This window comes from Nomascus leucogenys, chromosome 4 (assembly GCF_006542625.1).
Source record: "Nomascus leucogenys isolate Asia chromosome 4, Asia_NLE_v1, whole genome shotgun sequence".
Taxonomy (NCBI): domain Eukaryota; kingdom Metazoa; phylum Chordata; class Mammalia; order Primates; family Hylobatidae; genus Nomascus; species Nomascus leucogenys.
In genome coordinates this window covers 108,207,222-108,234,361 of record NC_044384.1, presented here as the reverse complement: position 1 = coordinate 108,234,361, position 27,140 = coordinate 108,207,222, and the positions used below count along the sequence as shown (strand labels likewise).

The 27,140-nt window shown below is 38.0% G+C and overlaps 1 protein-coding gene across 4 annotated transcripts in view; it reads left to right on the top strand.

Annotated features, from left to right (window-relative positions):
• The window catches only part of SNRK (SNF related kinase), a 66,522-nt gene that overhangs the window by 22,378 nt on the left and 17,004 nt on the right, over window positions 1–27,140 (top strand). For all 4 annotated transcript variants that reach the window (XM_030812011.1, XM_030812008.1, XM_030812009.1 and 1 more), the window contains one exon: window positions 25,057–25,198. In XM_030812011.1, the coding sequence (XP_030667871.1) occupies window positions 25,086–25,198 (113 nt within the window). In that variant the 5' untranslated portion in view covers window positions 25,057–25,085. The remainder of the gene's footprint in view (window positions 1–25,056; window positions 25,199–27,140) is intronic.

Sequence of the window (27,140 nt, the reverse complement as noted above, 5' to 3'; positions counted from 1 at the left end):
TGACCTGTCATTTTCTGAGAGAATAATGCTAGTCTTCTATTCTGATCTGTGAATTTTGTAGTTTAACCATTTTTTTGCTTTATACATGGTATTGTCAAGCTATGATTGACAATAAAGATATTAAAAGTTTCTAATATATTTTACATGATGAGTTATACCTTTTATCAATATGAAAGTATACTCCTTGATACATATTGCCTTAAATTCTGTTTTGTCATTGCTTTAGATTTATCCCTTTTAAACAAAGGCATACTTCATTTTATTGTGCATAACTTTATTGCACATCTCAGATCTTGCGGTTTTTTTGTTTATTTACAAATTGAAGGTTGCTGCAACCCTTCATCAAGCAAGTTTCTTGGCACCATTTTTCCAACAGCATATGCTTACATCATGCCTGTCTGTCACATTTTGGTAATTCTCAAAATATTTTAAACTTTGTCATTATTTATTTTTTATGGTGATCTGTGATCAGTGATCTTTAATGTTACTATTGTAGTTGTTTTGGGGTGCCAGACACAGCACCCATATAAGACAGCAAACTTAACCAATAAATGTTGTGTGTGTTCTGACTGTTTTACCTACCAGCCATTCCCCCATCTCTCTCTCTCTCTCTCTTCTTGGGCTTCCCTATTCTCTGAGATACAACAATATTGAAATTAGGCCAGTTAATTACAGTGGCCTCCAGGTGTTCAAGTGAAAGGAAGAGTGGTACATCTCTCACTTTAAGTCAAAAGCTGGAAATGATTAAGCTTAGCGAGCAAGACATAGTGAGCCAAGATAGACTGAAAGCTAGGCTTCTTGCATCTAACAGCCAAGTTACGAATGCAAAAGAAAAGTTCTTGAAGGAAATTAAAAGTGCCACTCCAGTGAACACACCAATGGTAAGAAAGTGAAACAGCCTTATTGTTGATTTGAAGAAAGTTTTAGTGGTGTGGGTAAAAGATCTAACTAGCCACAATATTCCCTTAAGCCAAAGCCTAATCCAGAGCAAGGCCCTAACTCTCTTCAGTTCTCTGAGGGCTAAGAGAGGGGAGGAAGCTGCAGAGGAAAAGTTTGAAACTAGCAGAGTTTGATTCATGAGGTTTAAGGAAAGAAGCCATCTCCGTAACAAAAGTACAAGATGAAACAGCAAGTGCTAATGGAGAAGCTGCAGCAAGTTAGCCAGAAGATCTAGCTAAGATAATTGATGAAGGTGGCTCCACTGAACAACAGATTTTTGATGTAACTAAAACAGCCTTCTATTGGAAGAAGATCCCATGTAGGACTTTCATAGCTAGAGAGGAGAAGTCAGTGCCTGGTTTCAAAGCCTCAAAAGGCAGGCTGACACTCTTGTTATGGGCAAATGCAGCTGGTCACTTAAAGTTGAAGCCATGCTCATTGACCATTCAGAAAACCCTAAGGCCATTAAGAATTAAGCCAAATATACTCTACCTGTGCTCTATAAATGGAACAACAAAGCCTGGATGACAACACATCTGTTTACAGCATAGATTACTGAATTTCTCAAGCCCACTGTTTGAGACCTACTACTAAGAAAAAACGATTCCTTTTAAAATACTACCACTCATTGACAATGCTCCTGATCACCCAAGAGCTCTGATGGAGATGTACAGGGAAATTGATGTTGTTTTCATGCAGATAACACAGCATCCATTCTGCAGCCCTTGGATCAAGGAGTAATTTCGACTTCCAAGTCTTTACTATTTAAGAAATGCATCTTGTAAGGCCATGGCTGCCATTGGTAGTAATTCCTCCGATCCATCTGGGCAAAAAGTAAGTTGAAAACCTGGAAAGGATGCACCATTAAGTACATTTGTGACTCGTGGGAGGAGGTCAGAATATCAGCATTAAGAGGAGTTTGGAAGAAGTTGATTCCAGCCCTTATGGATGACTTTGAGGGGTTCATAGTTTGTGGAGGAAATAACTGCATATGTGGTGGAAATAGGAAGAGAAATAGAAAGGGAGCCTAAAGATATGACTGAATTGCTACAGTCTCATGATAAAACTTGAATGGATGAGGAGTGGCTTCTTATGGATGATCAAAGAAAGTGTTTTTTTGTGGTTTGTTGTTGTTGTTGTTTTTTTAAATCTTAATTTTTTTTTAATCCATGAACGCAGGTAAAGAAAGTGGTTTCTTGAGATGGATTATATTAGTGAAGATGTGGTGAATATTGTTGAAATGACAGCAAAGGATTTAGACTATTATGTAAACTTACATAGTAAGTTTGTTAAAGCAGTGGCAGGGTTTGAGAGAATTGACTTCAGTTTTGAAAGAGGTTCTACAGTTCTACTGTAGGTAAAATCTGTCAAACAATGTTGCATGCCAGAGATAAATCTTTCATAAAAGGAAGAATCAAATGATGCAGCAAACTTCATTCTTATTTTAAGAAATAGCCACAGCCATGCCAACCTTCAGCAACCACCACCCTGATTAGTAAGCAGCCATCAACATCAAGGCAGGAACTTCCACCAGCAAAAAGATTATGCCTTGACTCATTGAAGGCTCAGATGATTGTTAACATTTTTTAGAAATAAGGTTTTTTTTTTTTTTTTTTTCATTCTTTGAGATAGGGGCTCCCTCTGTAGCCCAGGCTGGAGTGTAGTGGCATGATCATAGTTCGTTGCACACTTGAACTCCTGGGCTCAAGCAATCCTCGCACTTTAGCCTCCTGAGTAATTGAGACTACAGGCATGCACCACCACATCCAGCTAATTTTTAAAGTTTTGTAAAGATAGAGTCTTACTGTGTTGCCTGGGCTGGTCTTGATAAAGTTTTTTTTTGTTGTTTGTTTGTTCGTTCGTTTTTTTAAATTTTTTGCCCGTGACACAGCCCTGGGAGATTCTGAGAAAATGTGCCCCTCGTAAAGTATTTTTAAATTAAGGTATGTACATTATCTTTTATAGACATAATGCTGTTGCACATTTAATAGACTACAGTATAGTATAAACAACTTTTTATGCACTGGGAAACAAAAAAATTGGTGTGTCTCACTTTATTGCAACATTCACTTTATTTCAGTGGTCTGGAACCGAACCCACAGTGTCTCCGAGGTATGCCTGTGTGTAGCTGTATTTTGTGTCTAATCTATGAATCAGTCTTTGAATAGGTGAATTTATTTATATTATTACTGGAATGTTTGGACTTGTCCTATCTGATTTTATGGTTTTCATTTGCCTTATTATTTATTACCTTTTCCCATATTTTGTTAGATTATTCAAGCTTTCTTTGCTCTTTCCCCCATAGTGGTTTGCACGATGTGTAATCTGTTTCTCTGTGTTGGTGTCCACCTTTAATGTCTAGAGTCAGACAGTATCTACATTATTTCTCCTACCCTACAAATAAGAATCAGTTTGTTTTTACCTCTTTTTTGGTTAATAACATTCTTATTTGCTTGTGTTTGTCTGTAATAAATGCTTACTTTTTACTTAATTTTATGAATTTCTTGGCCTCCCTGTCCCTTTCTTGGATTATTTTTATTTTGCTTTGTTTTGTTCGAAACCCTTGCAGAGAGGATTTGCGAAAAATTCAAGTCCTTATGTGTCTAAAATGTCTTCACATTTTAATGATAATTTGGCTGGATATAGAAATATATATTCAAAATCATTTTTCTCCCAACTTTGAAGATAACGTTTTTCATAGATATTTTTCTGTCATCTTTTTGCTTTTAAAGTTGTCGGTGAGAAGTCTGATGCAAGACTAATTTTCTTTGTAGAACTACATTTCATTGATTCGGTGGAGCATATTTTGTTTTTCTTATTTTAACAGTTCCGAAAGTGCTTCATTAAGCAGGTTTTCTTGGGTGCTGCTGCTTCTGTTTGATGAACTTGGTTCCTCTCTCTCATTGTACTCATTTTTCCTACGTTCTTGGAGATGTTAGTAGTTTGTTCATCTCTGTTTTTGAGATTTCCAGATACCTTGTCTGTGAATATGGTGTCTGAGTACTCTAGTGGATATGGGTGAGGAGCAGGGTCATACAGCTAACTGGGAAGCCCTGGTATCTGGTCTTACTATTTGTTAGGTTATTAATATACCTCTGGGACACCATCCCTCTCTCTGTGTTCCTAATGTCCACAATAGAGAGGGACATCCTCAACTTGATAAAGACAGTCTACAGAAAACCTGGAACACATGTCTGCCTGGACATGCTTGGGGCTAGTGTAGAATTATAAGGTGGGAAACTAGTCCTCAGTTAATCCTTCTAATGGTTGTCTGGGTGCAGTTCTTTCCTGTTTCCAGTGTGCATCATCTAGAAAAGAGCACCACAGAAGCCCCCCAGCTGGGTTTTGGGGCTCTGGTTTCCTCTTTCAGTCCGATCCTACCTGCGTTCTACTGTTTCTGTCATATCTAGGGATTTGGGAAGAGGAAGGGTAGCTAGATCATGCTCATACACTATTGATTCAGTCAGCTCTTTGGGCTTTCAAGAATGTGTATTAAGTTGATTTCACAGAGTCAGAAAGGATGGGGGGAAAAAGGATCTGTGTGAAAAATCCTGGAATCTCTCATTGCAGTTTGTGGAATTCCTGTAGTAGAGTGCAGTGCAGTGGTGTACACCGTGGAGAGCTCATTGCTGCTTGTCACATCAGTTTTATTCAGTGGAAGAAGAGAGAAGACAATGAACCTGTGTCTGCTGGGCCGAGACAGGTGTAATGTCTTTGCTCTGAGCGACCAGGCTCTGCTGAAACCGATGGATGCCTGGCTGCTTGTCCTGTGGGGTGGCCTGCTTGTAGTGAGGTTCCAAGTGAATTTCTTGATAAGTAAAGGTTTCCTCAGAGCAGCATTAGGAAAGAACTTACTCTTTAAAAAATGATACTTTAAAATTTTCTTCATTATAGAAACTCCAAAATGGGAAAATTGTTTCTTAAATAATAGATTCACAACTTTTCAATAGTTGTAAAACCCTGACATTATTTATGACCTTTTTCTACTTTCCTAAAAATTCTTATTTTCAAGTTAAAATGAGTTAAATTTGGTATTGAGAACTTCGTCATCTCACCTAAGTTTTGGAGTCTTAGGATGTTACAGATCTGGATTTAAAAACCCTTATTTTAGGCGTTTCCTAGTTTATAGACTATTTCAAAGATGAAATATTCAGTCTCTGCATTATTTCTTACTACCAATTATGCAGTAATCAGTGAAAGCTGAATTACTTGAAACATGGCTCCATATGGATGCAGTGCAAATGTTTGGATTTAGATTGTCTTGAATGTAACAAAAAGCCTATACACTCTCTACAACATTTCTCATTTGCAGTTCAGCATTTAATGGAAATTGTTTAGAGTCATGGGGTGTGTCCTCACACATATTGGTGTGTAAAAAACTAGACATCTTTTCTTTATAAATCTGTATTTTGTCCTACATTAAAATATTACTCTTTGCCTGCTCTAAGTAAACAAGGAATAGAGAAGAACATCAACTTTATAAAGAGAATCTACAAAAACCCTACAGATAACATCCTACTTAATGGTGAAAGACTGAATGCTTTCGTCCTAAGTTGAGAAACAAGGCAAGGATGTACACATATCACTTTTACTCAACATAGTACTGAAAGTTATATAAAGATAGGAAAAGAAGAAATAAAAGTGTTTCTGCTTTCAGATGACATGAATGTGTACATAGACAATCTCATGGAATCTACAGAAAAATTCCTAGAATATCAAATGAATTCTGCAATATCACAGAATATTAGATCAACACAAAATCAATTGCTTTTCTATACGGATAATGAACATGTAGAGACTGAAATTTAAAGTCATGCCAAAGAAAGTGAAATACCTAGATACGCATCTAACAGAACACATCTAACAAAAAAAAATTAATGATAGAAATCAAAGAAGGCCTAAATAAATGGAGAGACATGCGTTCATGAATTGAAATAAACATAGTACAGATGCCAGTCTTCCCCAAATGGATCTAGACATTTAACATAATTCCTATCAAAACTCTGCAGGGGTTTTATAGACATAGACCACATTATTCTAAAATGTGTCTGGAAAGGCAAAGAACGTAGAATAACTAGAACAATTATGAAAAGAATAATGAGAGAAATCACTACCACAGACACTCTGAAAAATAGTTTGACAGTTTCTTATAAAAGTAAATATGCTCTTATAAAACTAAATATGCAGTTGCACTCCTGGGTGTTTGTCCCAGAGAAATGAATGTCTGTATTCACAAAAATCTGTACATGGATGTTCATAGCAGTTTTATTTATAATAGCCGTAAACTGGAAACAGCCCAGGTGTTATCCTTAAACATGTCAATTGTTATACTGTGGTATATTCATACCATGGAATAAACTATTGATACAACAACTTGGATGGATTTCAAGGGGCAAAAACAATCATCTCAGGTTACATGCTATATAATTCCATTTATAAAATTCTCTTGATATAACAAAACTATAAAAATGGAGAACAGATTGGTGGCTGCCAGGAATTAGAGATGGTGGTGGGTGGTGTGCCTGTAAAAGATAGCGTGAAGGAGCCTTGTGGTGATGGAGCACTTCTGTGTCTGGTGGTTATACAAATCTCCACGTGTGATAAAAATTTCATAGAAACTACATACACAAATAAATACATGTGAAATGATGAAATCTGAATAAGCTCTGTGGACTGTACCAATGTCAGTTTCCTGGTTTTGATATTTTACTATATTTAAGCACGATGTTACTATTGGAGGAAACTGGGTGAAGAATACATGAAACTTACCTGTCCATTTGTTTTGTTGGCCACTCTTGTGAATCTATAATTATTTCAAAATGAAAAGTTTGAATATAGATACATATTATTCATTAACTGGAAGGCAAGTATCCCAGTGTGGGTGTTTCTGGCTTATTGAGTAGTGTGGTTTTGGTTTTTAGCAGTAATGCCTGATGATGGTCTGGGAATGAAGGTTGGTGTGACAGAAACACACTATATTTTGCAGTGTTCAGATGCATTCTAACAAATGTCAGTCTTACACTGGTATTTTTTATTTTGTAAAAATAAATATAAAACCAGATAATCAGCAGAAAAATTTCTCTACTGAGGTGAGAGCATTTACCCCTCACCATGTTAAAAGTATGTACTTGTATTTTAGAGCACTGATTCTTAACTTTTTCTGATTCATAATGCCTTAAAATCTTCCATAATGAGGAAGGATATAGACATATCAGAATTGTGTTCTTAAGCATCTTTATTTGACTTAACTTACTACATGTAAAGAACATTTTAAAATCCAGTATGCATTTAAAAATTGCTATCTCTGGTCTGTCTGAAATGAATTGCCTTGTCTTGTGAAAAGGTAAATTAATAAAATATAAATTGAGACATTCTTTATAGCTATTGACTTACTGTTTCTTATCATTTGTATAATATGCCAGTTTTTGGAAATCTTGACATATTCAAGCCAAGAGTTGTACTTAAGACTGTCATTTCTTTCTGTCTACCCTAGTCTGTGATAAAATAGCTCCTCAGTAGACTCTTTCCTATAAAAGAGTCTTTTAGAGAATTTTGGAAATGGGTATCCACCAGAGGAATTGTGATTGTAGCATTATGTATAATGTTAAAATGTTTAAATATTTTTTAAAGGATCACTCCTGCTTGTAAGATAGTACAGCCTAAGTAAGCCGTAAAACCTTTTGATAGAACTTTGAACTATTTCAGAAGGACATAAATGAAGTCAGGCCTGGTAGTATGTGCCTATAGCCCCAGGTACTCAAAAGGCTGGCTGAGGCGGTAAGATTGCTTGAGCCCAGGAGTTCAAGTCCAGCCTGGGCAACACAGTGAGACTCCATCTCTTAAAAAAAATTTTAAAAAAAGGTCATAAATGAATCACAAATTTTCTTTTTGGTTTATAAATAATCTGCAATTATAGCTGTGTGTGGTGGCTCACACCTATAGTCCCAGCTACTCAGGAGGCTGAGACAGGAGGAAGACCACTTGAGCCCAGGAGTTCTAGGCTGTAGTGTATTATGCTGATCGCGTGTCTGCACTAAGTTGGACATTAATATGGTGACCTCTTGGGAGCCAGGGTTACCACTAGGCTGCCTAAGGAGAGATGAACTGGCCTAGTTCGGAAATGGAGCAAGTTAAAACTCCTGTGTTGATCAATAGTGGGATAGTGCCTGGAAATAGCTACTGTGCTACAAGCCTGGGCAAGGTAGTGAGGCCCCATCTCTTAAAAAAAATCTGCAATTATAAGTTATACAGAAATCGATAACACGTTTTATTTCAGATTCCAGAGATGCTATTAATGTATTTATTTTTACAGTCCTTCCCAAGTGGCACCAAATTTGAATGTGTAGTTTCATTTCCCATTTTAAGTCATTGTTTATTAGAAACAAATGTTTTAGTAACGTTTCAGTTTTTCAGAGGACCTTCTCTTCCCAGAGGCAGAATTTGTTTAACTTTTATAGTACTTACTCTTGTACTATTTACCATTTGGATATACAGGCCCTGATGACTTCTAGATTAGAAGACATTAGACTTGTGTCACAGGGACTACTCCTGACTGTGGAGTTGGGGATTATCTGTTTTAAAGGGATGATCTGTGCCTCTTCTATAGTTAGGGAAAGAAGTTTGATCTATTTTAAAGTAGCACCTCAGTAAGTTTTATTAAAAATAATACCTGCCTGGTTAAGTGTGCCCAGCACAAACTGCATTGCAGCTTGGGGCCCAGGCGTAATCACTAGTGTAATATTAAATTGTCAAGAAACGAACAACGTATCCATAGAAATGTAGCACACACCATCACCCAGCTGCCAAATGAAATGTCACATACTCTGAAAGATACTTTATACATCTATAATGTTACCACTTGTCACATAAAACCAGAAGAAAAAATGAAAATCTTTTCGTAAGCTTCCTGAAATTTCACACGCCTATAAGAAACAAATATTTCTGAAACCACAATTAAAAATTGATCTGGCATAAACCCTCTGTAAATAAAAAGTATTTAGAATTAGTAAAGATTCTTGAGCATGAAATGTTTATGGGAGGTAGTCTATAGGTACCATATAGGTGGGTTTTTCAGTCATTTAAAAGTATTTGAGCAGACTGAAAAAATGATAGAAATCATTTATGTGTTTTTCATTTTCCCCACTGATTTTTAGCTGTGGTACTTACTGTTCTCACTGTGTTACAAGGCTCAGATCAAACAAAATATATGTTGATACAAATGTATAATTTATTCTAGTTTAGTGGCAGGGTAAGATTTAAACTGGTGGCTCTCAGTGGTCACCATCCATCAGTTTCATCTGGGGGGAGATTTTTCAAAAATACCAATGTTGGCTGGGCCCCACCCCTAGAGATTGTGATTCAGATTGACTTGGCTTAGGCTCACATTCAGAAGCTTCCATGCAATGATAATATGCATCCAGCCTTGCCTACTGCTGATTTTAACCTATAGAGTCAAATATTTTTAGATATTAGTGGAAAAGGATATTTTCAACATTTTAAATTCTGATGTTCTTTAAAAATTGTTTTTAACTTCTTTAAGTTTAAAGAGTAAACGAGAGTATTTCTTTTTTGATGTTGATAATTGGAGCTTAATTTTTTTTTTTCTTCCCTGCCTCCCATTTTTAACCACTGTCTGCTCATTTAGGGATAAGTGGAAACCACATTTTAGACCCCTTGGAAATTTTTTCTGATGTGTGTCCTCAGAGCCAGTGTCTGGAACTTCAAGCTAGACCCCCCTCCCCTCCCCCTTGGAAACTCCTCTGCATTGATTGCTTGTCCTTTCCTCTTCCCTGAGGAGACTGTCCTGCCTGCTTCCTTTCCACTGCCATTCCCTGGAGCTTCTGATTAGTGCCCCTGGTCCTGTGCAGGTCAGATTACCACACCGCCTCATTCCAACTCATTTTCTTGGGTTCATAGTACCTTTGCAGTTTTCTAAGGGCTGTTAGTGCTTTTAACTAGAAAGGGATTTTTTGTTTGTTTGTTTGTTTTAAAAGGGTCCTTAGTGCCTCTTACTCCCTTCCTCTAAAATCCTGTGTAAAATGACAAAGGTGTGCACAATTGATCATTGTAAGTTCTAGTACATGAACAAAAACCAAAAGTTAATATTTATATAAATTTCAAAGCAGAACTCATGCGCTGAATCTGGGTAGTTTGTCTGAACTTCCTAATGGGGCTGACTGGCATAAGTGTGTGTATTTTAGAAAGACGACAAGAGAAAGGAGGGATTTTAGGGGCAGGTTTTCTTTCCTTTGTTTCTTCTACCACAGTTCTCTGATGTGGAAAGTTCCAGATGAGAGGAGGATCTGGGGCTTTGGGCAAGAGTACATCGGAAATTGCAGTGGGGAGCAGCTGTAAGGAGAGAATTCCTCGGGTCAGCAGACTGAGGTAGCAGTTTCAGGTAACCCTTACTCATAAGGAAAACAATGTTTACCCTTTCTTTGTACAATTCAAGTTGGATCATGTTATTCCTCTGCTGAAAACTATTTAGAGACCTTCCATTTCAGTCTGAATCAAAACCACATCCTCACCGTGGCCAACACAGCCCAAAAGATTGGCATCTCCATTTCTTCCCAGACTTTCCTCTCACTACCTTCCTAGTTGCTCCCTCAGCTCCAGCCATGCTGCCGCCTTGCTGTTAGGCACACATCAAGCCTAGTCCTACCTCAGGGCCATCCATCTCCCTCCTCTGCCTAGCCACTCTTGCCCCTGATTTTCTTGCCCACATGTCACCCCTCAGTGAGGCCTCAGCTTCTTCTCCAGAGGTGTAGGGCCCCAGCACTGCCTGTTCTCTTTCCCCACTTGACTTGCATCTCTGGGCTCTGTTACCTCCATTTGTGAAATGGGGTTCATAGTTCCTGCCTTTAGGATTATTGAGGGGATTAGATGAATGAATACATGTAAAGTACTTAACATAACGCCAGACACAAAATTAGCCCTCAGTCCATCAGATGTCACTGTCTCAGTGCTGCTGCTTTGGGAAACATCACAGGATCCTTTATGTTTCTATGGTGTTGGTGCTGTGGTCCCAGAGGGACACTTAACATTAGATCCTGGCCTCATTTTCCTTTCCTGCCTCTTTCTCAATGTGGGAGGCAGGGTATCCGAGGTACCCTTGTCCCATTTGGAAATTTGTCCTCAGGGGAATTTCTGAAATGTTGGCTGCCGTGGGAAAATGGGGAGGAAGGGCAGGCCTGGGACCTTTGCTCTTGTGTTTTTCTCACATGTTGTTTTTAGTCGTATTTAACTTTCAGAATGTTATGTTATTTGTATTTAGGGAATAGGTTAACTTTTAAAGTAGGGATTTTTCTTTCTTTTTTAAAATGTTAGATAAAAAAAGAGATGAAAGTCTTGGTGTTTATTTGATAGCAGGTTAGTTTCTTAGAACTTCAGAAGGGCTTTTCAAACCACTCCAAACAGTAGCTATTTTAGTACAAAAATACATATGGAAACTGAATCAACTTACACTCACCTTAGGTCGTAACATGGGAAACCTTTAGGGAGTTGAAAATATTAAATTTTCTTTTTTTTTTTTTAAACTTTTTGAGGTAAGAAATGTATGCCTGTTGAAGAAGAAAGATAAGTTTGCAAGACAGAAAAATCAGCATTAGAGCAAACTTTCTAACACAATAAATTTGGAATTCTGTTATTCGCATTGCATGTTGCCGAACAGACTGAACTCTTAAAAGTTGTTTTAGTGTTTTAGAATGTACTAAAGAATCGAGCCCAGTGCTGTGGCTCACCCCTTTAATCCCAGCACTTTGGGAGGCTGAGGCAGGCGGATCACATGAAGCCAGGAGTTCGAGACCAGCCTGGCCAACCAGATGAAACCCCGTCTCTACTAAAAATACAAAAATTAGCCAGGTGTGGTGGTGCGTGCATGTACTCCCAGCTACTTAGGAGTCTGAGGCAGGAGAATCGCTTGAACCTGGGAGGCAGAGGTTGCAGTGAGCTGAGATCGTGCCACTGCACTCCAGCCTGGGCGACAAAGCGAGTCTTTGTCTCAAAAAAAAAAAAAAAGAATTGGTTTGTTTGTTTACTTGCAGGCTGCTATGCTTGATCACTCTCTTGTGCTCACTGAGAGGAGCCAGGTGGGACTAGTTAGTGACTGGTCTCAGTTCCTGGGGAGTCCCTGTCCCAGCACATTAGGAAGTTGCATGTATGGTTATCAGGTTGATCTATTAGCCTTATACAGAGTTGTAATAAGTATTTCTAGTGTAGTGTAAACAGTGCCTAATTTAATATTTTTAATATTTTAATTTAGATTTTAAACTCTGAAACCCAAGAAAAAAATTATAGGTTCTCAGCCTTTGTAATATTGTGTCTGGTAAGTTGGAAAACAAGACCTTTTAGAGTGAGACCCTCTTCATAGATATATCTAAATCTCGGCACCTGGGATGCACAGGTGTAGGCAACAGAGTAGGCAACTATTTTGCTGGGTAAAAATAAAAGAGGGGCTGTGGATGGCTAAAAAAGGAGGATGATGAAGTTAGGAGAACACATGCCCTGATTGCCCTTTCTCTTTGGAATTGGATGGGGCAATGCCAAGCCTGCCTCACTCCAGATGGCTCACTTGTCCCCCTTGCTCAATAGTAAGGTCCTTGAGAGAGGGGACTGTGTGTTTGTTTATATTTTGTCAGTGTCCTATCACCTGGCAAACATAACAAGCTCTTAATCTTTATTTAAATTAATAAATGTTACAGAGATGAACCAAGGAAATGAAGATTACATTAATTGTGGTCACCCTCTATGGTTCTTCCTGGTCTCTTTGCTCATGTCGTAATTCCTTTTCCTTGCCTTGTATATGTTATATTTAATGAGTCCTAGACTCTTAGAGGACCCAGTGAAAGCTGTGATTCCTGTTTTCAGAGAGATACAAACATACATTTTGGGTTCGTTTCAGAGGTGTTTATTGAACACTATGAAGCCCTTTCTTGGATCTGATCTTTCAAGCTTATGAAGTTGAGTAAAAAGTGGACCCACAACTATTTGGATGAACACAAACAGTTTTGAAATAAGCTTTGGGACATAAAATACACATGTAAAATAGTGTTCTTATTTTTGTGCCTTTGAATACGTGACTCATTCATTGTTGTTTTATATACTAGATCTCCCATTTTCCCTATTGTGTTTTAAATTTCATAGATATGACTTGAGTAGGGGATTGTAATGGAAAATTGTAGGTAAGGTTATAAATGGGTCTGTTTCCAAAGGAAACATCAAGTCATTGGGTACAGTATTCTTTTTATTTCCTAAAGTCCGATAGACTTGTAGATGTTTGGTATATTTTATATGGTTTTCTTAAAAACACATTTTGTATAACAGAGTTTGTATGTATCAACTCTCCACTGACATTTGGAGGTCCTTGTTAGGGTTTAAAAGAGACTTAACATGGATTGGGAGCTCCAGTAGGTGGAAGGAAGCCCCTGAGATGGTGTGACTGATTCATCACCATGTTCCAAGTTGTGATTCTCAGCTTTGTATTCAGTAGTGATTAGTTTCTAGAGGACTAAAACTGGCTTAACAAAGTGTTTTGTGTATATACTAATGTATACACTATAACACCAATCAGTTGATTACAATGAAATGTATTAAATGTTAGTCAACGCCAAGCTTGTATTCTTGTATCAGAGTAGCTGGGTTGTTTTTTTTTTTCCCAAATTTACCTATTTTCAGAGTTTTAATAAGATACGCTACCAAAAAAGCCTGTTTATTAGTGTATAATATAAGTTGATTAGGTTTAATCATTTTTAGGAACATTTGTGATCCATTGTCCTGAGGTCACACTTTTAAGATTCTTAGATGGATTTTTGCTTTAGGTCTGGAAAGGGCTCTTCATGACTTTGAATTTTAGCTCATGTATTCCTGTTACTCCCAAACCTTTACAAACATGATTTTTTCAAGGTTTGTTTTTTTTTTAAGTTATTATAGCAGAACCTTCGTTTGGCTGAAACCCATTATGTTCCACCTGGAGGCAGAAGATTCCCTTGGTTTTAGATTAGTTCTAGTTTTGTACTCAGTTATCAGTTTGTGAGGTACCTTGCCCTCTATCCCATTCAAGGCTGTATTATCAATATCAGTAAACAACTTGATAAGAATTTCTTGGATTTACCCTTTAGCTTCAGTATCAAAATGAATTTATTAATTAGTAGAGGCAAGAATAGAGAGAGAACTTGAGTGTCCCCTGACTTTGTAACCTTTGACTCTTCCAGCTGCTGTCAGGAGAACAAAGGGGACAGCTTTTCATATGGTAAGGAGGCTTTCCAAAATTGTTTTTATGTTACTTTATGTAAGATAAACAATCTTCAGAATCCTTAGCTATCTGTGAATCTTACCAATTAGAGGACTGCCTATTGATCACTTACCAGTTTTTGAGTTGTCCTAAACCCAGGAGAGCACCAGGAAGCAAGCAAATAAAGACTCCTGGTAGATGAAATGGACTGTCCTAAGTCCATGTACAAAGCTCATGTATTTTGCTCGTAGCTGTCATTCAGGGTCTCACTCAGACCCTTATTTAGTTAATTTTACGTATAATTCTAGCAAGTTCAGTAAATTCGTATTTCCAGCTGTCAGCTGATAGGTAACCTAGGGACCTCCTAAAGTCAGGTGCCCTGATTGATAGCAGCAAGATGAGAAAGAATCATGAAATCATCATCAAAAACTTAAAAAACACGGTGTGCGCCTCTCCTTCCCACCTGAAGTCCAAGTGTTTAACAGTGCTTATGGGCACCTCTGGAGGTAAGGCGAGGCACCTGCTTATCATGGAAGCAGCTCTAAAAGGAGAATCTTTGATGGAAGATAAGATGGAGGCATCTTTTAAAGCCAGGTGGTTGTTACTTTCTTTGTGAGTGAATGAACAGAGGTGAATTTTGGCCAAGTCCCAGGACACAAAGTGCGGTAGTGCTGTCTCACCTAGGTCCCTTCATTGCCAACCTTTTAATTTCATTATGATTATATCTCAGCACCTAGCGCAGTGCCTGGCAAATAGTGCTGCTGCACATTTGTTGAATATACATATCAGTGTCTGCTTTGTGGCTTTTTGGCATAGAGACTGATGCCCGCAGGGGCACTGCTGTATCTTAGCATGGTTCTTCAGCTGGTCATTCTGAGTGATGCAGAAAAAAGAACAGGGTCTAATCATTTTAAATTCCTCTATTATTAGACAACATAAGAGGAAGAATTGATAAATTGGAAAAATTCAACATTTGGAGAAGAAATGATTGATTTCTATGTATGTCTGTTTCAAAATAAATTCCAGGTGAATTAAGGATTTGTATATGAATAATTAAGAAAAAAGTGAGTATTCATATGATCTTGGCCTTTCTAAGCAAGAGTCATAAGGAAAAGGGTAGTAGCTTTGATTACAGTTGATGGATGTAGTACACGTATTATTCGAAACAAAATTATAATGCAAACAAGTTGGGGCAATATTTGTAATATAGGAAATGGTTACTATTCTTAATGTAGAAAGAGTTCTTACAAATCAGTGACAAACTCCCCTAGACAAATGAAAAGAAAATTTATTAAAGAAGTTATATAACTAGCCAGTAAAAGAAGAAGAAGTTTAACCTTGCAAATAATTAGAGTATTCAGGACTTAGTAGAAAAGCTACAATGATAAAGACTGTATTGGTAGGCCAGGCGTGATAGCTCACGCCTGTAATCCCAGCACTTTGGGAGGCCGAGGCGGGTGGATCACGAGGTCAGGAGATCGAGACCATCCTGGCTAACACGGCGAAACCCCGTCTCTACTAAAAATACAAAAAATTAGCCGGGAGTGGTGGTGGGCGCCTGTAGTCCCAGCTACACGGGAGGCTGAGGCAGGAGAATGGTGTGAACCCGGGAGGCGGAGCTTGCAGTGAGCCGAGACCATGCCACTGCACTCCAGCCTGCGCGACAGAGCAAGACTCCATCCCAAAAAAAAAAAAGACTGTATTGGCAAAGAGTAGACTGGCAGATCAGTGAAATAGAATAGAAAGTCCATAAATAAACCTACACATATGTGGCCAGTTGATTTTCAACAAAGGTGCTAAAGCAATTCAATGGAGAAAGGGCTGTTTTTTTCAGTAATGCTGTGGCAACAGTTGGATATCCATATGCAATAAAATGAACCTTGATCAGTACCTCACGCCATTTGTAAAAACTCAATCTGTCACAGACATAAATGTAAAATGAAAAACTATAAAACTTCTGGAAGAAAACATAGGGGATCTTTGCAACCTTAGCTTAGGCAAAGATATTTTGTACAGTACCAAGAGCATGATCCAAAAAAGAAAAATATTAAATAATTCACCAGAAAAGACATAATATGGCAGATAAGCACATGCAGATGTTCCACACCATTAGTCATTAGGGAAATGCAAGTTAAAACCACACCTATTAGAATAGCTAAAATTTTTAAAACTGACAATACCAAGAGCTGGCAAGGGCGTGAATGGAGCAATTGAAACGCTCATACATTTCTGGTGGGAATGTAAAATCGTATAACCAGTTAGAAAAATCATTTGGCAGTTTCTTAGAAAGATAAACATACACTTACCCAGCAGTGGCCCAGCAAACTCACTCCTAGGTATTTACCCAAGAGATGAGAATTTATGTTTATACAAAAGCCTGTACACGCTTTTTTTGTGACTTTAAACTGTCCCAAACTGAAATAAATTGTGGAACATCTACACAATGGAATACTATTCAGCTATGAAAAATGGTGACCTATTGATGTGTACAACAACATGAGTGAATCTCAATGCATTATTGAGAAAAACCAGACTGCAAAGACTACGTACTCTGTGACTCCATTTCTAGGCAAAACTTGCAAGGACACACAATAGCTGTGGTTGTCGGGGGCTGGGCTTGGGGAAGGGATGACTACAAAGAGGCACAAAGGAAATTTTGGGGTAACACAGCTGCTCTATATCTTGATTGTGGTAGTTGTTACGTGACTGCATTTGTCAGAACTTGGAGAAATGCACCCTAAAAATGGTGAATTTTGTTGTATATAAATTATACCTTAAAGAAATTAGGGAAAAAATAATCAGGCCAGTATACATTAAAACAGATCTTTATAATTTTACCTAATAGGCTAATAGTAAGGATTATCTGTGGTGTTGGTGAGTATGGGGCCCTCCCACAGGCTGCTAATAAATCTTACTGGCGTTAGGCCGGGCGTGGTGGCTCACGCCTGTAATCCCAGCACTTTGGGAGGCCAAGGTGGGTGGATCACAAGGTCAGGAGTTCAAGATCAGCCTGGCCAACGTGGTGAAACCCCGTCTCTACTAAAAACTACAAAAATTAGCCGGGCATGGTGGAACGTGCCTGTGGTTCCGGCTACTCGGGAGGCTGAGGCAGAAGAATCGCTTGAACCTGGGATGTGGAGGTTGCAGTAAGCTGTGATCATGTCACTGCACTCCAGCCTGGGTGATAGGGTGAGACTCCGTCTAAAAAAAAAAAAAAAAAAAAGAAAAAAGAATAAATCTCACTGGCATTAAATATGCACTACTTTCATAATCTGAAAAAAGTAGTGTTAATTTGAAAAACAGGAAATGTGTGGTTATATTTGAGAGAACTTTTCTAAACTTTTAATATGAAGGAAAATCTGAAAGTTATAGTCCTACATGGAACCAACCAGGTTGTGTATTTATTGTAATTCCTAGAAAGATATACTGATTTTTTGCATACATTTTAAAACCACATGTCTAATTTAGGTGTTATGCCTGGAGAACTCGCCAAAACAAACATTTCAAGAGCTAATATTTTGAATTTTGAAATTTGTTATATTAAATTTGCTATTTAAAGTTCATTTCTCTTTACTCTCAAATGAGGAAGTTAGTTTCCTGGCAAGCTTAAACATTTTAGAGAAACCTGCATAATGTATCTTCTGTTAAATGACATACCTTGCTTGACTTTTATCCCCAGTGCCCAGACGCTTTGTTTCATTAAACTTTTTGCTTTTTGAAAGAGAACCCATTTTCTTAGCCTGCCATTTGCAGCAGGTGATTTTTATCAACTGGTATTTTAATAGCTTGTATATTCATCTTACGTTAGCACACACCTCAGCCTCACACAAAAGACTGTTTTTTGTTTTTGTTTTTGTTTTTGTTTTTGAGACAGAGTCTCACTCTTTTGCCCAGGCCAGACTGCTGTGGCGCTATCTCGGCTCACTGCAAGCTCCGCCTGCCGGGTTCACGCCATTCTCCTGCCTCAGCCTCCTGAGTAGCTGGGATTACAGGTGCCCGCCACCGCACCCGGCTAATTTTTTGTATTTTTAGTAGAGACAGGGTTTCACTGTGTTAGCCAAGATGGTCTCAATCTCCTGACCTCGTGATCCGCCCACCTTGGCCTCCCAAAGTGCTGGGATTAGAGGTGTGAGCCACCGCGCCCGGCCCAAAAGACTGTGTTTTTAACATCAACTTAAGAAAACATCAGAATACTCCACTAGCTATCAAACTAAAACATTTAGTTGGTGGACACTCCAAATTTATAAAATGCTAATTCATATAGGTCTCTAATCTAGTTGCATTTGACTGACTAGACAAATAGAATTGGACATTTTTAGATGCAGTGCTAAATTTAAATGTTTCTTCTTTCTAGTTCGAAGTTAAGCATATAAGCCTAAAAATTGCATTGCATTTGTCATAATCTTGTGGGAAATTTGAAATGTGAAATCACTGCTTGAAACTAAATTTAAAAAGCCACTCTGTATCCCTGGTGAAGCAGTTCTCCAATGGGTTCCCCCTTGGATGAGTATATCCATATTGAAACTCAGCTAAGCAGCCATCAAAGGATTTGAACCAGGTCTCTCTGAAGCTTTAGATCAGGCATGCTGTTTTCATTAGGCCACACTGAAAGAAATCGCCCAAGTATGATGTTTTCGCCATCTTACCTTTCCATTTTCATTTGTAAAGTACTCTTCCTGAGTGGTACCAACAGCAGGCTTGTAAAATGATTTTATGAAGGAATGCTGAGTTGGAAGGGTGTCTGCTGCTTGTCTGGTTTGGATTTGTGTGAATGTGTGCAGTCCCACAATATGTGATTGATAACACTTTGACTTCTTGAACTTTTTCTGTTTTAACTTGGAAAAACAAGTTTGCACAGGGCCTTAAAAAGGTGACTGAAATAGACTGCAGCTTATCTTCCCTGATTTATCCCACCACAGTCTGCTCTGAGCACTTCTTAGTCTCCTTTTCCTCTTAGCTTTGTGTGTGTGTGTGTGTGTGTGTGTGTGTGTGTAGGATTGGTAATAACCACCACCTTCCTCTGTACCCTAAAACTCTGCTTCAGCTGCCTTTTGAGGGGGCCCCACAATATTTGCAGAACTCTTTTTAATTTCAGGTTTTCATTCAGCAAACTTCTGTTGAGCAGGCCCTGACTGAGTGTAGACTAGGGCCTGCTCAACAGAAGGCCCTATTCTGCACTCAAGGAGCTCCAAGTAATGGAGGGAAATAGAATATCTGTAATCACAGCCCATTGTGATGATGCTGAAATTGTTAGGTAGCCCAGGTTTCTAAGTTGGAGGGCAGTGTGGGAAGACCTTGGGGAAGATGAGGATCATTGGAGGATTTTAAGCACGTGATAGAATTGGCAGTGCCTTCTTGATCTGGAAGTCAGAGGACCCTCAGAGTAGGGAGTCTGGGATGTCTCCTAAGTTTAGATTGTACCGACCAGGGTAGATGGGGAGAAATAAACTTGGGGGAAAAAATGATAAGCTTAGTTTTAGCAGCATTGATTTTTGAAGTTCCCCAAGGGACATTTAGATGAATTAAGATCTGGGAAAGGAGTGTTTTAAAAAGTAGGTATCAGATGATGGCATTTATTCTTTCTAGGGGAAAAGGAACATTTCCCTGTTAAATAATAAAACCTTGCTTCTAACTAGAGTATTGATAAAACCAGGAATACTAGACATATCAGAAAATAGATCTAAAAAACTTGTGCACGTTCTTCATTCCTCTTCTGCTTCTTTCGTATGCTGTTCAAATGATCTGACGGTTTTCTACTTTGGAATGCTTTCTAGTCATGTTCCTTAAAACTAACCACTGATCTTGTTTGGAACAAGAAAGAATCTTTAGTAACCAAAGCTCTACATGATTTTGAATGCAGACAAGTAGTTCTTCGGTGTAAATAGGAATTCAGATGCATAAACATGGGCAATTAGGTTTCTGAGTGTTGTACAAAAAACAAAGGTCCTAGGTTTTATTATAGAACTCCTGGGACCTACACACTTCTGAAACAATACTTGCTATTCTAAGAAAGCATTGCCTTCTACATTAGTGTTAGGTCATATGTCAGTGGCTTGTGACCATAGTTGGAACTGAAAAGTGATTGTATAAATCCTGGCAGCTGTTAAGTGGTCTTGTAAAAGGTGCCCCTATTTTATCTGCTGTGGTTTTAGAACATTCTAGTTCTATTGCTTCTTTCATGATTTATGGCTATACTGATAAAAGGAAAAAAGTAGAGGTTTCTACCTAAAACCCTTCTTCTGGTCTTCCCATTTTTATTATTTTCTAATCCTCCTCTTTTGTTGTATAGATAATTCACTTTAGAAATGACTTTTTAGGAAACCTCTCGGTAGTCCTGAAGTCCCCTCCTCATCCTGTTGGCATTTGCTTTTCCTCATATGAATGATTAGCATGTTCTTTTATTCTGTTTTGTTTCCATTTTGATCTTAAACTCTACCCCAACTCTAGAAATAGCATAATTCAGTTATATTATATAGACCTGCTGAGTGTTAGCCAGATAAGACTTCAGTGCTCATTTCTGTGACCTTATTTCCAGCTAGCTTGAAGGCAGCCAGTAAGGGGAACTTGTAACTCCCACCCTTTATATTATGAAAAACCTCATTATCTCTTCACTCCTTCCCATAGTTCCATGAGTTGGGGTTTGTTTTTTTTTTTTTTTAACCAAGCCAATTACATTTATTAAATATTTCCTTTTTTTCATTTTTATTAACCAAGTGCCTATAGCTGGGTCTGAAATAAAAACATACACTTCAGATAGTCGTATCTATATGAAATTTGATTCAGATGGTTGATGTTTGTTAACCCGTGGATCTTTACTATGAATAGACAATTCCATTAACATTTTTTGGAAATGATTATAGCATAAGGTCCCCTGTACATTTCACTCTGTTACACCCCCATCCCCCATTTACAGTTTCGGTGATCCCTTGCAGTCTTAGGATCTCAAGCTGAGGCTGTGGTCTATACCTTAGGAGTTTGTAGTTTTGTTAACATGGTTTTTTTTTTTTCTTATGGAAAAAGATAATTTAAAATATTCTCTAACATGAATGGTTTTTCTTTTTTCTTAAGAGATGGGGTCTGGCTGTGTTGCCCAGGCTAGAGCACAATGGCTATTCACAGATGTGGTTTAGCACACTGTGGCCTCAAATTCCTGGGTTCAAGTGATCCTCCCACCTTAGGCTCCCTGCTAGCTGGGACTGTAGGCATGCACCACTGTGCCTGGCTTAAAATGAATGTTATATTAAGACAGGTACCACTTCCCACCTCCATTTGTGGAGGAATATGGTGGATAATTTTTGTTGATGCCATTCTTAGTCCTATAATACCAGATGTCTAATTCTGGGGACCCAAGCTCCTGAATCATCACCTTCTTTTAAAAGACCTGAATTACTAAGAATAAGAAGCTTTCCCTGTTTCTTCTCTCTCCCATCTCAAACCGTGTTGGCCTTGTGCCTCCTTGAACTTACCTACTGTCTGTTTCCCACATCTGTTTCACTAATTTCCACTGGAGCATCCTTAGTGGCTTGGGAGGCTTGTAAGGGCAAGGGCATCTCTCAATTATCTCTGTCTGCTATGCCAAGAACAGTGCCTGCCACAGATGAAGCAGGGCAGGGCAGCAGCAGCCACCTTTGAATGTTTTCTCCGTGCCGAATACTTAGCATGGATTCTGTTTTAATTCATTTGATGTCCACAGCAGCTTTACAAGAAAGTAGATTACTATTAGTACTCCCATTTTAAAGATTGGGAACACATTTTAAAATAATTTGGTTAAAGTAGCGCTCTGTTGAGTGGCCTGTTTTTATCTCTTTCCTTTGGCCCTTGGGATGAAAAAGTAAAATTATTCAAAGACAAAAGTAAAGTAAGAAGAGAAATAAAAAGTCTGGAAAATGAGGTGGGTGGATCACGAGGTCAGGGGATCAAGACCATTCTGGCTAACACAGTGAAACCTCGTCTCCACTAAAAATAGAAAAAATTAGCCAGGCGTAGTGGCGGGTGCCTGTAGTCCTAGCTACTCGGGAGGCTAAGGCAGGAGAATGGCATGAACCTGGGAGGCGGAGCTCGCAGTGAGCCGAGATCGTGCCACTGCACTCCAGCCTGGGCGACAGAGCGAGACTCCGTCTCAAAAAAAAAAAAAAAGTCTGGAAAATAAATATATGGAATAAATGGCCCCTTGAATAATCACATTGTCTCAGTGGGAGAGTCATTTGCCCTCTCTGAAACTTAGTTACCCTGCTGTTCTTTTCTAGTTTAAATGCTTCAAATTATGTCATTTAGCTTAGCCACCTACTTGACATAGAATTGTATTTCTAAGTTTTTCAACCTTTTAGCATTTCTATATTTAGAAATTATTTGAGCCCTAACTGGAAACTGTGGGACTGTATATTTATGTTGCTTTTCTTCTTTTTTATTCTTCTAATCATGTATCACATCATAACAAGCAGAGTGTGTTAAGGTGATTGGACAAATCATCCTGAAGAGAAAATTTCCAAATAATTGGACTTCTTGTTGTTTGTGAGGCTGATCTTTAACAGAAAAAGAAAGTTTTTTTCAGTCAAATAAGAATGTTGGGTAATTGTTAGTTGATATTTATATTGTTCATTATATTTTTAAAACATTATTTTGAATAATTGCACTATCAGATATCCAGTTTGGTGTGGACAAGAGGTAAAAAACCAAACTAGTTTATGTACAGTTATAGTATGAGATAGTAGTGGAAATAATGTAATTAAACTCATTTTATAAAAGTTGATGTTTTGTAGGACTTATATGGAAAGACATGAATTTATTGTATTCAAATTCATATGTGTTAGTGGTTAGGTATGATTATAAGTAGTCGCATTAAACATTGTCAATATTTGAACAACAGAAGAAAAAGTTTTTAACTACCTGGATTTTTATTGTTTATGTATTTTCATTGTAAGCCATTTAAAATCACCCCTTTTTTTGCTGTGGAGGGATAGCCAAGTACATATTATTTTTTACAACTTGGTAGGTTTCCCTCCTTGGATAATGGACATAGTTGGAAAGGTGGGATTTACTTTACAGTGAATTTCTAAAACATAACTTTTTGTAAATGAAGTGCACATTGCAATAAAGGGAGAATAATTGTAATTGCCACTTGTTCACAGTGGTGGCTTGGGAGTTGGGACAAGTGACCCAAAATAGCAGATTCAGTTGGTACAAAGAGGAGGATTTAAGTTAAACATCAACTGTATAAATTTCCTTTAAAAAATCTTAATAAGGTACTACTAGGACTGGGGTTATAAATTCTTTTCACTGGCTATTTAAAGAATAGATGTGACTAGTCGCCATTATTAAGATATGTTTGATTTTTGAATGGGGATGGCTGTCTGGATTCCAAAGTCAAGGCAAAGAAATGACAGTGAGTGGAGTGGACTCCTGAGTCAGCTTGCTGTCCTGGGGCAGATAATGCATGCATTCAAAAAGCGATGTCAGACCTCTTAGGGACACTGCAGAGCCAAGGGTTTGGACTGAATGATCCATAGGTCCCTTTCATCTTCAATTATGTAAACGTTGAATTTCAGTCTGCTTTTTTCATCTGATGCATTAGTTTCCATCAGAGTATCCTTAGTACAATTTATTATACATATTAAAAAATCACATTGTGTGTAACTTTTGGGTTTCTGCCTTTGTTGCCAATCTTTGTTTAGTTTGAACCAAGGAAAAGATATTAAGTTTTAATTATCTTGGGAAATAACATGGAACCTACATTATTTTGAGTGTTTTAAGTTTAAATGGAAACAACAGTAGAATGTTAACAGATGTGATGACAAGGCCATGTGGTCTGCCCTTCCATTCTCTTTTAAGCCTTTTGTGGTCTAGAATACTTCTTGAATTGGTTTCTTATTATGTGAATGTTTATATTATCATGCCTGTTCTTTAGTTTCTGGAATGAATGAATGATTTGTGATGCCTTTCCTAAGTCATTTTCATCTTAAAAATTTTTTTTCATCTGAACAAAAGATCATTTTCCCGTATGATTGATGGGTTTGCTTTTTATTTAATGATGAAAGAGGTAAGGAGTTGTTTGTTACTGTCAAAGTTAGTCTAATGCTAGAGTTGAGAGGTCCTTAGATGTCAGCTAGCCCAGCCTTACCATTGGTGCAGAAATGCCTTATGCAAAATTTTAGACAAATGTTTGCCCTGCCTTTGCTGGAATACTTTTAGTATTCCACTGCCTTTTCTGGTATTGTAACGGCTCCATTGAGTAGTTCCCCATTTTTAAGCTGAAATATGTCTCTTAAGTAACCAAGTTTCATCCATTTTTAAGCTGAAATGTGTCTCTTAAGTAACCAAGTTTCATCCTCTGGAGTAATATATAACCAGTCTTTTTCCTGATTGACTATATTGATGGCCATGTTTCTTTCCTCCTTGAGCTTTAATTTTCTTGCATATAAAATGACATGAGTTACGTCACCTGGTTACCTCACTAGCATTGAGGTAAAGAACAACTTGAGATAATTGTGACCTTAGGCAAAATTCTTTTCAGGTCTCAGAGTATTAATATATTAGTTTTATTTCTGGTATATATTCTCATGGGAAAAACAGCAGTGTGTTGTCTGTTGGCTTGGGCACCTGGATACTTTTCAGTTGATGTTATTGCTCTGTTACCAAAGGCATTAATTTATCTCTTCATTGAACATTTATTGACCATTCACTGTGTACTAGCAATTACTATAAAAACATTGAAGAAGACAGACACCTTCCCTGCCCTATTGAGGCTTCTTTTCCTTCATGGATGTTTGTACTTTGAGATATAAATGCTTTTGACTGCTCAAGATAAAATAATATTGTTAGCCCACTTTTACTCTTAATGTTTTTGGTTTTCTAATTAGTCCAATATTTTAAAGTATGTCTTTGATTTATAGATATTTGGAGTCTGGGAGTGATCCTTTTCATGTTGGTGTGTGGGCAGCCGCCCTTTCAAGAAGCCAATGACAGTGAAACACTGACAATGATCATGGATTGCAAATATACAGTACCATCCCATGTGTCTAAAGAGTGTAAAGAGTAAGTAAAATAAAGTATGTGCAAACCTTAAGGACTCAGATTAAAACCAGAAGTTTTAATTCCATTAATATGTCAAGAAAATTTGAGAGGACTTCAAACATCCAAGCATCTGGGTTGATTTTAATTTTTGAATTTAATATTTCTACTGTTGTTAAGAGTGTTTGGTTGGTGGGGGGGTGGTTAGCCCCTATATGATCTGAAATTTAATATTAGAGTACAAAATGTATTCATCTGTTCCTTATTCAAGAAATCTATTACATGCCTCTTCAACCTTCAGGAGTGTCGGTTATTTCACTTGAACTGAAGAAATAGCATGGGAACTACCTTTCTCTGCATGAGCAAAAAGCAAGATCACCTGAAATTGTTTTAAGTTCCAGAGAAGAGTTAGGGCATTTTCTTTCCTGAATAGACCATCAACACACTATTTTAGGGTTTACATAGTATGTCTCATAATTTTCTTCACACACACCTTCCGCTAATTGACTAAAGAGCTGTTTAGGTTTATGTGACTATGGGAAGCCAGCATAAAAAGTATACTCGATTATTTGGAATTTAAAGTAGTACATAGTACTATGATATGTGTAGTGAGAAATATAGTAATGGAATAGAACTGTTGGAAGTTCAGTATTATATTGACATTTTAAGTGACATTTTTTAAGTGAGCTCAGCTGAGATTATAGCCACTACTTAGAGGACTTTGCTGTAGAAACAGAGTTTTGCGTTTCTCCTATCAGCTGGTAAGAAGGAAATCTGATTGCCTGAGGAATTTTTTTCTCTAAATGAAGCCCCATCTCAGGTGGATGTTTAAGAACTTAGGTATTCAAGGCCAAGGCAGGTGGATCATGAGGTCAGGAGATCGAGACCATCCTGGCTAACACGGTGAAACCCCGTCTCTACTAAAAATACAAAAAATTAGCCAGGCACCTGTAGTCCCAGCTACTCAGGCAGCTGAGGCAGAAGAATGGCGTGAACCTGGGAGGTGTAGCTTGCAGTGAGCCGAGATCGCGCCACTGCACTCTAGCCTGGGCAACAGAGCGAGATTCCGTCTCAAAAAAAAAAAAAAAAAAAAAACAAAAAAAAAACTTAGGTATTCAAACTCTGGATTCAGATATTGACTTCTCCATTTACTAATGATGTCGGAGTGGTAGAAACTACCATATAGGGTTATTGTGAAAATTAAATGAATTAATATGTGTAAAGCTCTTAGCTCGGTCCTTAGCACATAGGAAACTATGAATATTGATGATGATTATTTTTATGACCCTACTGTTAACTATTCTCTACCCCAAGAAGCAGGGCAGTTGTCTGGGGGCATACGTTGTCTGCATGTTGGATGTTTGTGATTCATGTTGTAATTCAAGGAGTATTTCCACAGCTTCTACTGAAAAAACTTATTTTTATATTGATACATATATCATTCAAATAAGTATACAATGTATATATAGTAAAATGAGTACCTGTGTACCCATTATCTAGCTTAAGAAATAGAACAGTTCCTAGTATCTTAGTAGCTGTCTGTGTCTCCCTCCTAGAAAGATTATTTTTAATAATTATTGAGGCTGGTCACAGTAGCTCACACCCGTAATCCCAGCACTTAGGGAGGCCGAGGCAGGCGGATCACAAGATCAGGAGTTCAAGACCAGCCTGACCAACATACTGAACCCGTCTCTACTAAAAATACAAAAATTAGCCGGGCATGGTGGCTGGCACCTGTAATCCCAGCTACTCAGGAGGCTGAGGCAGGAGAATCACTTGAACCCGGGAGGTGGAGGTTGCAGTGAACTGAGATCATGCCACTGCACTCCAGCCTGGGCAACAGAGTGAGACTCTGTCTCAAAAAAATAATAATTATTATTATTGGGGCCAGGCATGGTGGCTCGTTCCTGTAATCTCAGCACTTTGGGAGGCCAAGACGGAAGGATCATTTGTGCTCAGGAGTTCA